The sequence below is a fragment of the Aquila chrysaetos genome, chromosome Z (genome assembly GCF_900496995.4).
Source record: "Aquila chrysaetos chrysaetos chromosome Z, bAquChr1.4, whole genome shotgun sequence".
NCBI classification, from domain to species: domain Eukaryota; kingdom Metazoa; phylum Chordata; class Aves; order Accipitriformes; family Accipitridae; genus Aquila; species Aquila chrysaetos.
Genome location: NC_044030.1, coordinates 37,874,872 through 37,889,727, shown reverse-complemented (window position 1 = coordinate 37,889,727; position 14,856 = coordinate 37,874,872). Strand labels below are relative to the sequence as shown.

Here is a 14,856-nt window from a genome sequence, read left to right as displayed (position 1 = left end):
CATATATCCCAGAGTCACCAAACCACTTTACAGACATGAGTTACCTAGGGGCACAATGAATCATTTTTAAAGTAGCTTAAAAGGTCATCAGTACGTAAGGACAGTGTAAGAGAGAGAGAGTGGGATTTGTTAATTCCTAGGTCCAGCCAACTGCTGTATTACCTGGTGTTAGGCAGCAAGGACATTCATGAGTGCTACAGGGCAGAAAGCAACGTGCTCTGAGCAAGTGTTGTGCCTTGAGCACCCATGCCATGGCCCATGATGAGGGCTGGTAGGACTGGAATAGCACAGCTAAGTAATTATCCATAATGTCAGGGGAAACTGTCCCGAAGGTGCTGTTGCAGCTATCTCCAAAAGCTCAGTTATGCTAAATCCAGGAGACTGAAAGTGCTCAGCAGGGAAGGCAGCCCTAGTGGGCCCAAGGAGCCCCCCACAGCCCTCTGCTGCCCAGCAGTGTGTCCTGGATGGGTGCCCCAAAAACTGGCCACACAGCCACAGTTCCAGCAGCAGGGACAAGGGACATGCTAGTCCTACCAGCCTGCCAAAATGCCAGGGGGAAAGAACAAGTGCACGTGTGATGTTAGGTCTTGTCAGTACTAGAGATCTCATAAGCAGCCACAGCAGTGGGGCTGGGAGGCAGAGGGGGAAAGAGGGAGGAGCTGGAGAAAGGATTTGGGTCCAGGCAGAGCTTGCAAATCACCCTCCCGAATACAGAGGAACTGCTAACATCCACACAGGCCTTTCCCCCTTCATGATCCCCCACACCACAGCTCTTTATATATTTTCTTCAGGCTCACAAACTCTTCCCTAACTACAAGCATCCTGAAGCCTGGAGAAACAGTAATGAATGACTATGCCAAGTGCTAGGAATGGCTGAGAGGGTTTAACCTGGGGAAAGGGAAAACAAAAAGCATGAACTGGTGTTACTGGTACCCCTTCCCTCTCCACAGTGCAGTACATGTTGCAACTTATGCCCTGTAAGAGTGCTCTTCAAGGTGTAGCCAGGCACCATGGTTGGGCTGTCTGCCACCAGAAACCATCAACTCAAATGTAACCCAGTGTAGCTATACAAAAATTTGCACACGCTGCTCCCCAAGCCAAAAATCACCGCAAAAAGTACAGCGTGTTAGGAGGGGAGAATAAAAATAATGAGTGACTGTCCAGAGACTAACCTACTGTTCACTTGATTGGAAATGCAAAGCAGTGTGATGACAGTGGACTGGCTGGCCCATAGAATTTCCTCCAGAAAGCTAGCTTGTGCTTGGATTTAACCCTACCACACAGCAATCAAAGTGCGGTCAGATGGGGAACCTGCACCACTCTTTGGAGTCATCCAGTGCCCACCCCATGCATTCCCACCCTGTCAGATTTAGAATGAACAGACACAGAAGGCTGGTTGCATGAGATGTTTATTTGCATCTCCTCCCATGTTATAGGGGAAAAGTCCTTGTTTCCTTAAGCAGTTTCAGTCCTAGTGCGTCTGGTCGTACGTGCCAGCTCCCTTGTAGGCTCCAACGTAGCCGCTGTTGTCCGTCAGATCCTGGCGGCCGGCAAGACCCTTCCCTTTGCCACTCTCATCAAAACGCTCTTTGTGGCTGCCGGTGTATTTGCTAGTGTCTGTCAGCCTCTCGACCCCACCAACCTTGGTGGCTTTCTGCAAGAAAGCAGGCCAGCAGGAGGCAGCCAGCATTAGGAAACAGCTCACAAACAAGCTCTTCGCTACATAAGAGGACAGCACATGTCCCTACAGCAGGGACGGATGGTCCCATGGCAGCTCAAGGTGTACAGCAGGTAAGGAAACTCATACTCACCGTGGCACCCACGCTGCCGGGCTCCTTCCCCTCGATGAGGCCATACACAGCTTGCAGTGCTTCCTCTGGTGATTTGCCCTTGAAGCGCTTGCTGCAGAGCTCCTTCATGGCCTGCTGGAACTCAGCAAAGGTGATGGTGCGGGCACCCTTGGTCCTATGGTGAGGGGACACCAAGGGGAAGTTACCTGGCTGCTGGGTGGCAGGGGGATGGGAAGCACCCCAGGGCTGCCCCTCACATGAGAGCCCTGCCTGCCTCCTGCCATTCCCCTCTCCCACCTGGCTGTGCTGCCCATCGTGCCTCCCTGCAACACTCACTTGACTTTGTTGAATACGATGTCAATGTCAGTGCTGGTCACAGCTTTCCCATCCATGACCCCACACTCTTTGCACATCTTGGAGAAGTTTTTCCCTGTCATGTCGTTGCCACTGGCAGATGTGTCACCATATATTGCAAATTTACGGAAAGCGTTTTCTACCACCGACATCTTGTTGCTGTGGAGAAAAGAAGTTAACAGGGAAGGAGCTGAGGACCATCTGCAGCTGCTGGACACACACTCATGTCCCACGCACCTCATCTCCAGCAAAGCAAGGGGCACCACGCACAGGTATGTCTCCACAATGGGACAACCATGATGACCACACAAGTATTGACACAGAACACCTGGGATCCAGGCAGGATAGGGGCAGGGATGGGTTGGCACCCAAGGCAAGGCAAAGGAGGGGTGCAGGTGGGGGTCTGGGGTGAATTAATGACTGCTGCATGTGAAGGAATGAGGCATCCAAATCTTCTGAACCTTTTTGAAATACAAATTTGAGTTAGACTGTCTCAATAACAAATGCCTGCATTTGTAAGCTGATTTATACTCTGCCTGTTATTTGATGATAAAGAGTCCAGATTTGTCTTCCAGGCCCCAGATAATCACCTAAATCTCCTGGACCTTCTTGCAAGTCATCACCAAGGAGTTGTCCCCATCTCTCCCCATCACACTTCATCCCCTGAATTCCTCCCTGAACTAGGTTTTCCTCCTCCCGACACCAGTAAATTTTCCACTGCTGATTAACTTAGACCACTGCAACCAGGTATCGGGGATCTCTGAGAACATAAAAGACATCACTTGGATTGTAAATCAGTCCACCACGACTTGAGCAGCTGCTTGTGAGACATCCTCAAACCCTTCTGAAATGCCCAGCCTCTCCTACAGCCTTGTGCTTCACCCAGGGTCTCTGGGTCTCAAGGTTGTTTGCAGGCTGCCACTTAACATAAATCTTGTGTGGGTCTGCACCTCTCTAGAGCAAAAAACAGGCAGCCTTGTACCAGTGAGCCTCTGTGCTGCGAGCATAAAGGGAGTATCAGGGGGCTCTGGGTGGCCTCCTATGACCCTTCCCTCCCTCCCTGGGAGATGTGGACCCAGCTTACCTGCGTGAGCCGGTGGTGATGGTGCTGGCGGTGGTGCTGGCACTTTCCCCACTGTCCTGGAGGCAGTGGGCACTCGAAGCCAGCCCTCGTGCCTCACTGGCCGATTGTCACCTCAGCACCCACGCATGTCACAATCCTCGGAATACCCACCACAGGGCGGGGGGGGGGGGGGGGGGGGGGAGAAGAGGGGGCAACAACCCTGTGCCAGCAGAGGCATGGTGGTCCAAACCCCTTGGGGGGATTATTGGACCTCCAGCCCACTGTGGGACAAAAACCCAAATACTGCATCCTCTTCACCTAACATAACCATCACACACTGGAAATTTCATCCATAATGGGACATGTACTCCAAAGAGAATGGGCATTTATCCCTAGAACCAGTAAATGCAGCCAGTCCTTGCTCCTCCTTCCTCAAGGAGCTGATCTGCTGCCAGCATGCTCGTGCCCTGGCTAGGGAATGTGCTGGCACGCCTTTGGGGTTCACCAGGAAATCGGTAACTCCAAAAGGCAGGGTGGGGTGGGAAGGGGGAGAGACACAACACACGTCACCTGTGAAAAAAATTTGAGAAACACAGTTTTCCACTCATAAGCTAACTTAAAGTAGCTGGAAATTGGGTCTGGGACGTTCAGGCCAGTGATAAGGCTCAGAGTGCACCCTGGTAGTCATACCGTGTTTGTAGGGGCACTGGGATAGCACACTGTTAAAAAAGGCATTTCATCTTTGTGGCCCATGTAAGATTAAATTAACGTGCCTTCATTGGTTGATTTATTTATTTTCCTTAAGCCATGCTTAGCAGCATGGAACCATGTATAAATACGCTTATTTAGAAATATTTTATTCTCACCACTAATTAACAGGTATGTACTTTCCAGTCTTGCTGTTGGTTGCAGCAAGCCCACAGCAGCGGGATGAGCTTGGCCAAGTTCTACCCATCCCAGGAGGAAAATCTTGCAGATACTGCTACATGCTCACTGCTCCTGCACTTCTGCATGGCCTTCAGCCTTCCTGTTAGGCTGACCATAATTCTTCACCAGTTCCACTGCCACCCAGAGAAACTCGTTTGTGCTTTGGTGGGTCTTGTGCAAAGGGCCCTGGACAGCTGTCAGCCTTGAGAGGCTTCTGCAGGGCGGCTGGCCAAGGCAAGAGTGAAATGGCAAAAAAGTGCCTGGTGCCACCTCGCACCAGCGGAACACAGCCTGGCATCCCGTCCCGCTGGGGCAACAGCGTCACAGCCCTGGCACAGCCATGCAGTACACCGGTTCTGCAGTACCAGTGGTGAGCCAGGGGCAGAGACTAAGGATGCCAATGTAAACCTCAGACAAACTATTGGTAGCAGTGCTGTTTCTGCCTTTTAGACAAGTGCTGATCACCCCAATGAATTGTTTCCTCTTTCCTTGTTGCAGGCGGCCTGTTTTGGGGCTGTCCCAGCAGCAATGCCAGTCTCCTTGCCTGCGCAAAGAAAGCAGGGAAGAAATGAGGCACTAGATGTCATCACAGGAATTATGATCTGTATGGCAGATGTGCATGTTGTTGGTGGGGATTTTTCTTGTATTCTGGAAAAGTGTCTCTTTTCTGTGGTAGAGTGTATTTTTGGAACGGAACATTTTTTCCCCTTTTAGTTACAGCATCTTACTTTTTTTTTTAAATTGAAATATGTATACCTAGCTTTAGGTGATTAAATGAAGCTGAAGGACCCAGAAAGAAGGCAATACTCTCTTAGAGTGAGTAACCAAGTGCCCATAAATTTCAAGGTCAGGAGTTCACCTCTTTTTTTTTGGCCTGTAGCTCAAAAACACTTCAGATTGGTTCTGTGATGCCAACAGCTGTTTCCCCTCCTCACAGTCTGCATGTGACAATGGATAAACCAAAAGGTCACTTCCCTGAAAGCTCTCAGGGCAATGCTCCCCAGCCATAAACTCAACAAAGCCATAAACAAAACCAGCTTAAACCAGTGAAGTTTCCAAAACTGCAGAGATTGCCAGGGAAGGTGGGGCACAAACCTGTGGATCTGGATGGCCCAAATGGGTGGTCTCATTCAACCCCCACCTGACCCAAATGACAAAGACCCCCTCTCCAGCTATGCACCTCACAGGTAGAGTGAGCATGCAAGAAGTTCACCAAAGGTCACCAACGTCTAACAAAAAAGAGAACTATATTATCTCCCTCCTTGTGCACATGAGCGCTCGCACACACACATACAGAGGCATGTATGGTCAGAGATTCTTATTAGCCAACACACCTTATTAAGAAAAAGGCAAATGGCCAGCTTGCTGTTCTTCCGAAATTTCCTGCCTTCTTTATATTTGTATTTCTCTAGCAGATCTCTCTCTGTTCCTGTTGTTACCTGAAAATTTTATTAACTGCAATTTTTCCTGTATTTTCAGCTCTGTGATAAAATCATGCAAAGGCATTGCGCCTAACACCAAAAGCTGCAGAATCCCCCCCCCAGACACCTCTAAGGAAAACCATCTCCTGTAATCTGTCAGTTCAACCTTGCTAAATTCATTTAACCTGGAGGACAGGGCTTTAAAGAGCCGCTCTCTAGAATGATAGCACGTAAGTGACAGATCACACAGCAAAATTGTTTTAATATGTTCCAGATGTATTGCTTCAGTGAAGTTGATGCAGAGATTAACCTGAATCACTGTGCCTATGGTCTCTGCTCTTCAGGTCTCCGACGGCTACATGCCAAATTTTCTCTGCTTTCAACTGAAAGGCTTTCAACAAAGTCAGGCCAAGGGAGTACACAATTTGGTCCCAAGTAACTAGTTAAGTATTTGAAGCTGTTGTCAGCCTTTTATGACCTCAGTTTAAAATTACATTTAGGGAGGTTTGAAGCATGTTAGATAAGACAAATGCTGAAGAAATAGAGGAGGATCATCAGGAACAAAAAAAAAAAAGAAGAGAAAAAAAGGAAAAAGCAGTATTCTACTGAAATAATATAAATAACATATATAAACAGGCATGCACACGCACTATTCCCCTGTTCCTGAAGCAAATGCACCATTAACAAGAAATTCTCAAATTATGAAAGGATATGGTAAGTTACTTAAATCTTCAGTTGTAGGGAAGTGATTTATTCTGTATCAGTAAAATGCTTAGCTGCAAAATAGAGACCAGAATTCAGTGTTCTGTTCAAATGCTTACATAAATCTGCAAGCTGGAAGACAGCTTTGATACCATCTTCATGGAATCAGCATTATTTACTTAAGGAAAAACAGTATTTTGAAGAGACTAAAAAGGACAAAAAAAGACGTTAGGGCATCTGTAATACTGAAGCAATCCATACTAGCTCTGCAGAATAGCAGAAATCCAGGAGAAAAGATTAATGTCTGAAACTCTTTTGTAGGCAAGAAGAATATTAACTTCTGCTGTTATGAATAAATGAATTCTAAATTATTCTTTGTCTGCTAGATTTTATGAACTATTACCATAATCACATAAACCTCCTTTTTTTCACATAAAGCTATGTATAGCATAAGACTTCCCTTTCAGTCCCATGATCAGAGAAACTGTTTGAATGAAGACATTAAAGCAGTGAGATTCCAATTACCGTATGAAACACTCTAAATCTGTCAAAACGAGCTGCTTGGGTTACTGCTAGACCCAGAAAACCCCAAACGATGGAGAATGAAGGTGAATCAAAATTCAGATGTGCAGCTGTATCCATTCCACAAGCCCTGCCGTTTGATCCCAGAGCACGTCCTTTTGCAGCCAAATTGTCCTTTTCCTGGTCTCCGAGCAGATGAAGAACAAAGTTTTATTTAAAATGAGAGTCAAGTAGGAGAATGTAATACATAGCACAAGTTTGAAAGGCAGTGACTTTAGCTGTCTTGCTGAATGAATATAACCTGTCTGATGCAGATGTATGAGGAAAGAGGAGAAAAGAGAGCAACAAGTTGGTGCCTGGCCTTAAAAGAGAAGTTTTACACAATAGCTGAAAGAACAAGAATCTTGCACTGAGAAATTTGAAGCTACTTCTCAGACATTAACATACAGCTAAAGAGACCAGACATGCAGCTGTTCTGTGTAAAAATATTTTATGGGACTTCCTTTCAATATCTTCAGTGCATCGATTTTTTTATGTCAGGCGCACACACACACACACAATCAGAAAACCTTTCATGGATATGTAGATCGAACTGTTGTTCAAAGGAGTAAATTAGGACAAGTTTAATAATCGTCCACTAAAGTGTCCTTCTGTATGCCTCCATCTAGCCCACGTGAACTCAAGGTTCTCGTCCTTTACTTGAAAATCAACATGTGGAAAACTATGTTTCTGCATTGTCTCTGGCGAGCCACAGACCCCACAGTGAGCCCACAGAAATAAATCAAGAAATTATCCACCCTTACCCCTGTGCTGAACCACTGACCTTACTGACCATATCCCTCCAGTAGAAACGGATAATGACAAAAAAACAGATTCCCTCTCTATCTATGGAAATCACCTGCCTCTCATTTCAGAGGCTGAGCACAGAAGTAGTTGATGATTTCTTCTTTGACCTGTGGTCAGTCTGAATCTGCATCTGTCCAGGAAATACATGCTTTAGGGGGACACCCATGGGACAGTCCTTCTCATGGGGATTTCTCTATGGTGGGTGACATTTTGCAGTCATTGCAATGGGAGATGCCTGGTCCTGTCTGAGCTGGGCTCTCTGCATGGCAGGCTGTGCTGGTGCGGGAAGAGCCGAGGTGTCCCCTAGCAGTAACGGGAAGGATGACGGACGACAGGCACCGAAGCCCACAGCACCAATGCCCAGGAACCATGTGGGAAAAAACCTGCCTCACAGACAGCTGGGGCAGGTTGCCACTGTGGCTGCTGATCACCACCTCCCTTGGCTGCCCCAGGTGCGATGCTCTGCAGCTTCTGTGGCCACTTTGGCCACAGCAAGGCTGAGGAGGGGGTAAACTGAGCCAGAAAGGTGGGCTGCACAGAGCAGCCATGCAGGGAGGAAGGGTGATTACAGCAAGCGTGAAGCAGTGTCAGACTGCATTTCTTTAATGCTTCACATCCACTATTGTCTCCTTAATAGAAACCGCACACTCACTCTGCCATCTTTATGTGTTTAGAGGGGGCTGAGGCAGAAATGAAACAATAAGCGGTTTTCACTACCCTCCCTTCAGATTCTAAGTACTTAAACTCAGTGCTGCTACTACTCTGCCTTGTAGTCATACTGCAGGTCTGACAGCTTATGGAGGCACTAAGCAAGATCATGCTCAGTGCTTGGTACAGACATGGTAAATATAACCTGTATCACCACTTCCCTTCAGAGCTTTATACAGTTCCTTATATTATCCTACAGTTTAACTGCAATGTCCTCTTCAGGCTGTGTGTAGGAGGACGTGGACAGAAAAAGGTACATAAACAGATAAACTGAAAGTTAAGCCAGTTCTCTTAGCAAGTTTCAGCCACAGCTTGCTTCTCTCCTTGTGTGCCTTCTGGATCACAGCATTGGCTGGAACTGATTTTAGCTGGAGAGCTGAAGAAGTTTTGCTCCCCAAGCACCATTCCCCCACGAGGGCTCCAGCACAGCCCTCTCTCCTGCTTATTGGTCTTCACATGCCTCATTCTTTAGATTTTCTCTTTAGACAGTAAAATCAGTGTGAAATCTTCTGATGGTCTAGATGCACCTCATGATCTTGACCTCTGTGAAGAGGTATATTGCTTTAGATTGACCAGTTTTACACATGTTCGCCTATTTTCAGGAAAATTTCTGAGTGTTTTTTTACCCACAGTTGTCACAGTTTGTTTCAAGAATCATCTCAGTCGGGACCAAAAAAAAAAAGGAAAAGGCCTTTTAAGGATATCAACCACAGAGAAAATCAAATGCTAAGCCTAGTCAATGTATTCTGATCAGAGCACAAAACTTAATTTTAGGGACACTACAGCTGTATTTTGAAGGTATTGTTTGTTATAGGAATACTGGCAGAATAACGATTCTCTCTCTAATTAATTCATCTAGGACAAACATGTGTTCTCCTTGGCCGGAAGTCCTGCTTTGCTATTACATTGGAGTTTCTTGGCATAAGTGAGAGCAGACTATGGCCCATGGTATCATGTTAAAATGCTGGACTACTAAGTAGGTGTGCCATTTTGCTGAACCTCTCCCAAGACTTAAAAAAAAACCTTAGATAAATGCTTTTACAACACACTAGCCAACTCATTAGGAAATATGGCATTCAATAATTGCATTATTAAAAGGGATTACTAACATTAAAAAAGGTCATTTTCATATATTGAAAAGGACGTATTCATATGTATATATCATTTCTATATGATAACATGAGTCATATTCATTGCCAGGGTAACATCTACTGATTCCACTGAAGCTGTATTAGGAGCTGATTTTGCCCCTGAAGTCTGTTTTCCTATTCTATATTAGCTACATTATATTATCTCCCTCCACAGGCAAAATTGCATTTACCTCAAACTTGATTTGATGCAATTATCAAGGAATGAATGGTCTTGTTTTGACTTGTTTCAACAAGTTGGGCCGTTTGCACACTGTTCCAACATCCTTCTGCCTGAAGAAGTCTCTTGGCAGTTCTTCAACTCTGATCTAGAAGTCTATCTGAAAAGATACAGATCCTTTGTGTGTACTTACTGTACAAACACAATCGTTGCTGCTTATTTTTTTTCCACAACGTGTCAAAACATTCTGTAGGGGGTGTGGGGGAGGTACAAGAATGTTAAGCTAAAGCATTTTCTAGGGCTAATACACTTGCATACAAAAAGGAAGTGTATCATATGCTTTTTTAAAAAAATAAATGTCAGTTCACATTTTAGATGCTTATAAGAAACATACTTCTAGATACCTATTCTACCTTAAGCTTCTAAATTGCTTCAGTCCTAATAGAAAGGTATTTGCAAGCCATCAGTTGTGTGCTGTTATTCAGACTAACAGAAAACTCAGATGCTGGCACACATAGGTACAAATAGGACTAGCAGACTTCCTTGTCACTTAGCACCTTTATGAACAAATTCAATTAGCTTCTTGAGTTATTCTCATTTATACCATAGCTGATGTTGGCCCCTCATTTTCCTATGATAGCTCAAGTCTTCTGTCCTTTTCCGACCAGCTGCGCAGGCCTATTTCAATCACAGAATTCTATTTCAACATTTTAAAAGTGAGTTTCAAACAAAAGAATTAAAAAATATTAATAACTAATTACCAGCGTTATTTTTGTGCCTTATTTTATCAAACAGCAATATTCTTCAATATTAGTCCATAAAGGCCATTACTTAACTAGTATTTAAAAGCACATATTTGACCTTATTTGCTGAGATACTAAGCAATACAATGGCCAATTTCACAAACTGCACTGACCTTGCACTATACACTTAGCTTCTCTTCTACCTTGCCTTCCATAAAAGCAAAGAAATCACTTATACAACATACACCAGCTAAAAGCACTGAGCATAACCAGACTTAAACAACCCAAGAGGATTTACTTTATGTTTTAGAGCTTCCTGCTTGCTTGCTTAGGTTTTCTGCATCCTGTTTAGTAAATAAAGTTGTTGTGTTAACAGCAGGTTGTAAAGTCCAAGAGTAGATGTGAGGATGGTCTAGGACACCAGACTTCTAAAGCTTCAGATCTGTTCCTATTCTGGTCTATCAATCAAAAAAAAAAAGAAAAATTTGGGTTATGTTTTTATCACCACTAACAAAATTGACAACCTATTTCAAAACACACTGCAGCTTGCAGAGGAAGTGGCTGTCTTTTCTTCACTGTCAGGCAATGGTTCAGACTTCAAACATCTCAGTGAAGGCAAAGAGGAAAGGCAGGGAGCTGGGCACCCTCCCCTTTAAAAACCTCTGCACAGAAGCGCTGTGCTGGCTAACACACAGATACACACTTCTGTTGCCTTTCTGTTGACAAGAAGAGAGTTTCAGTTTTGACTGAATTAACACCTTCTGGGCATATCAAGAGCAGAGATTAATTTGGCAGACACAGCCCCGCGCTTTGTCCCAGGGCAGAGGGTGCTCCTTAAAGAGCATCATAAGGAACTGAGAAACCAGCCGGACCTTCTCATTTTTCTGGTTATGGTCTGACAGGTGTTCCTAAAACCTGCACTGCCTAGCACCAGCTCAGGCATCCAGCAAATCTAGAAATGGCAAAAGAAAGGTAGTGGCTATCTACAGCCTTGCACACCCACTTGAATCCGCCTGCTCTTGCTCACTGAGTATTTCAGTGTCCAGCTCTTGGGAGCTGAGCTGTCTTTTTGCTTCATGTTTACAGTACCTTGAAAATGCAGATGGGATCCATGTTAGGATCTTTAGGTAATACTGCAATAAAACTGATCAATAGTACTGATATCCTAGCAGTCAGGGAGTCACCAAGCTAGACCAGGAACCAGCACCGGCCCTCTGTACCACTCTAACCTGGATGGAGGCTAGCAAGAACATTTATTTAGTACTAGATGTTGCTGCTCCATGGCACAGACAAATCCCACTCCACCTGGCATCTCTGATTTTCACATCAGTGCTGGGTGCTGACACACTCCTGTGGGCTTGCTGTTTTTCCTGTGCCTTCTATGTTTCCATGCTCTTGTAGCAGGCTGAAAAATGGCAGCCCCTCACTCTGTCCTCACAGTGTGAAATGGTGAAAATCACCACCATGAGATGCTTTGCGCAACAGAAATATAAAGAGGTTCAAAAAGCAATTAGGAGGGAAGGTCCTTAAAAGGGCCACTGAAGATAGAGAGGCAACAACCTCCAGCATGGCAAGTCTTTGAGTGTGACTGGTAGCCAGGAAGTTCTATACCGGAGGATGCTCTAGGAGCACATGCTTGTTCTGATCTAAGCTTGCACCAGAGCTAGGACATGTGAGTGATGAACTTTTCTTCTGATCCTATATAGTTATTTTTGTACTGACAGTCAATTTAGTTTTCTTGTTTTCCAGACCTAGGGAGACATTAACCTATTATATTTTCTCCCAGTTCTCATTCTTCCAATTCTGGCCTACAGTGCTTCTCCTAGAAAATGGAAAAAATCTGCTGTGGCTGGAGATTCTTCTAAAACAAATAAACAAACAAAGTGCCAGCACACCACAAAATACTGCTTCTTTTAGGTTGGGAAGGTTGTAAATGCCATGTGCTGCTGCAGATGGGAGCCAGAGCAGAGTCCTGGACACCAGAAACTGAGAGACGACAGCTTATGAAAAGTAGGAGAGTGCAAATGCTCATTTTCGACTGTTTTACAGCTTGTAAAATAACTTACATTTGACTTAAGCAAGAAGAAGGGTGTCAGAACTGTGTCAGAAGAGCTGACGCCTGTTTTGCACACTCTGCATTAATCAAGCAGTGCAAACCAATGCAGGCAGAGACTTGGGGCAGCACGTGTGGCTGCAACACATCTGAACTTCCCAAGGGGGATTAACTTAGTTCAGTCTGCCTGCAAGTCAGGCAGCGCAGGCTTTGTCACATGCAGCAGCCCAGGAGAAGTACTGAGGCTGCCGGACTGCACTGCCATCACTTCGCTGATGCCACTACCAGGTTATTGCTTCTCTGGGTGTGATGCCTGGCCCATTTTCACAGCTCAGTTTGACAGTACACATCCCATAAGATGAGGAAGAAGGACAAGGCGGGCAGAGCCAGTTTTCAGCCAGGTCTGAAACCCACTGAACAAAACAGAAGGCCTCTTCTGGCTAAGAACATTTTGTTTTCAAAAGCAGCATTCTTGCATGATTTCACTGACCGATCCACATGGGACTATTTTGTGGAATTGAGATAATTTGTGGTATGATTTTTATGGTACGATTCTCTGAAAAATATATGTATGCAGCAGTCAGTAGTGGTTACCAGCTTCAAATTCTGCTACAGCATAGCTCTGCTCCAGACAAGGCTGGGAAAGGCCAGGGGTGGGAATCACACGACACTGGAAAGAGAAAGCGGCGTTAAGAAGACCAACAGCAGTCTTGCCACTAATGATGCTCCTGAGCATGCGGGCTCCTCACCATCTTGTGTTGTGCAAGGCAAAACGCTCTGTTTCCTTCTCACTTCCTTCTCCAGGGTCAGATCCCCAGCAGGTATAAATCAGCTTCCCAACGCTGCAGTCACTGGTCTCTGCCAGTTGACACCAGCTGAGAGTTTGGTTGGAGGTCCTTATTTTCCTGAACACACAGCAACACTCCTGAAATGTGTCGGAAGCCTTAAGCTCTGTTGCATTCCCTCTCCCATCTCTCCTGGCAGCAAAGCTAGGTACCAGCAGTCCGTTAGGAAAATGCATGTCAGTTTTTAAAAGCATGACTGTAAAAGGGAAGGCAAAACTCCCCCGTACCTCTTCCCTTTCTCATTGTCACACAAAGGCACCTCGCTGCCCCATGGAGGGAAAAGGCTTGCTGGACACAAGCCACAGCCTTGGCGAGATGCTTCCACCTGCCCAGCGAAGCAGAAGAGACCCATCGCTGTCAGGCCAGAGCCAATGCACAATATTTTATGCAACTATTTTTGTGGTGGGATCGAATGGCTTAGTATCTGGGACATCTGCCAGAAGCAAGACACCCTTTGTGGGAGTCTACACAACTCAGCTGGTCTCATGCTGCCGGTTGCTGAAGCCACAGCCTGGGACTGCTTCTCAGGTTTGGTTAAGGGCAGAAAAAAAAAAGAAAACCAAACCAGATTGCTTCAAACTGATATCAGTCATGCTCAGTGTTACCATGTTAGGTATACCTTGTGCAAAACCCAAGAACCTGTGACATCCCCCTGCATGCCTCCTTGCTTCTCCAAATCCTATTTTTGAGTGAGGAGCCAGAGTGAACGCATGGTTGTGGCAGGACCTCAGCACCCGCCACCTCTAATTATAGGGGAGTCCTGGTCTGTATTAGCAGAAAAACATGCCCCACACGCACACACATTCACGCTCGTTCTTTGCGAATACAACTGTTCAACCACTAATTTCAGGCACTGGTTCCTTCATGGCAACAACACATAAATATAGACCTTGATGGCCCTGAAGACTCTTTTTTTTTTTTCTTTCTTCAGTTTAACCCTTGTATTATTTCCATAGCTGATGCTTAAGGTCGATTTTGTGATATGAAATCCAATACTTGGGGCCGTTTGCTGTCTTAAACCCAGGTACCCATACTGTTAAACCAGTATCCATCAGCATCAGTTGGTGCTCCAGGCACAAACGGTAAGTGGTCAAGTAGTAGAAAGATTTTTAGACTGACCCATTCAACCTTTGCTGAGAGAAGAAAAACCTTGTCACAGTCTAATTGCTCTTCTGCTTGCAGCAAAGACACTTGTCACTTGTGCCTGCAGTGAGATAAAACACATAGATGTTTTGTATTCAGAAGTAATGCTGTTTGAAGCTATGAGAAGGTAGCATGAGGTCAAGGTTTATAAGTCCTCCAGAGGCTCTCTTGCTTTATCTGTGGCAAATATTCAAAACCAAGTCAGGGGACTACCTGTGTAAAAGCCGCAGTACCCAGACCTGGTCTGTAGGCTTACTTACCCATGGGCATAGTCCCATATATGTATGCATCTACGCATTAAAGAGAGAATAACCCTCAAATTCTAGTCTGGAGGTTTTGTAAAATTCTTCAGGAAAAGGCATCCTAATGTCTCCATGTAAAACAATTTTTTTGGAGAATGGGTCTCACCTTTTTAACATCACAGGGGAATG

At 45.3% G+C, this 14,856-nt stretch overlaps 1 protein-coding gene across 4 annotated transcripts in view; it reads right to left on the bottom strand.

The window, feature by feature from the left end:
- Nucleotides 1-1,395: 1,395 nt before the first annotated feature.
- The window catches only part of LOC115336566 (tubulin polymerization-promoting protein family member 2-like), a 90,028-nt gene continuing 76,567 nt past the window's right edge, over nucleotides 1,396-14,856 (bottom strand). For 2 of the 4 annotated variants that reach the window (XM_030003801.1, XM_041120748.1), the window contains 3 exons: nucleotides 2,127-2,303; nucleotides 1,812-1,965; nucleotides 1,396-1,654 (listed from right to left, as the gene is read on the bottom strand). In XM_030003801.1, the coding sequence (XP_029859661.1) occupies nucleotides 1,472-1,654; nucleotides 1,812-1,965; nucleotides 2,127-2,296 (507 nt within the window). In that variant the 5' untranslated portion in view covers nucleotides 2,297-2,303 and the 3' untranslated portion in view covers nucleotides 1,396-1,471. Of the gene's footprint in view, nucleotides 1,655-1,811; nucleotides 1,966-2,126; nucleotides 4,874-14,856 lie in introns of those variants that run through there. The other 2 variants (XM_041120747.1, XM_030003798.2) reach the window with 2 other exon arrangements.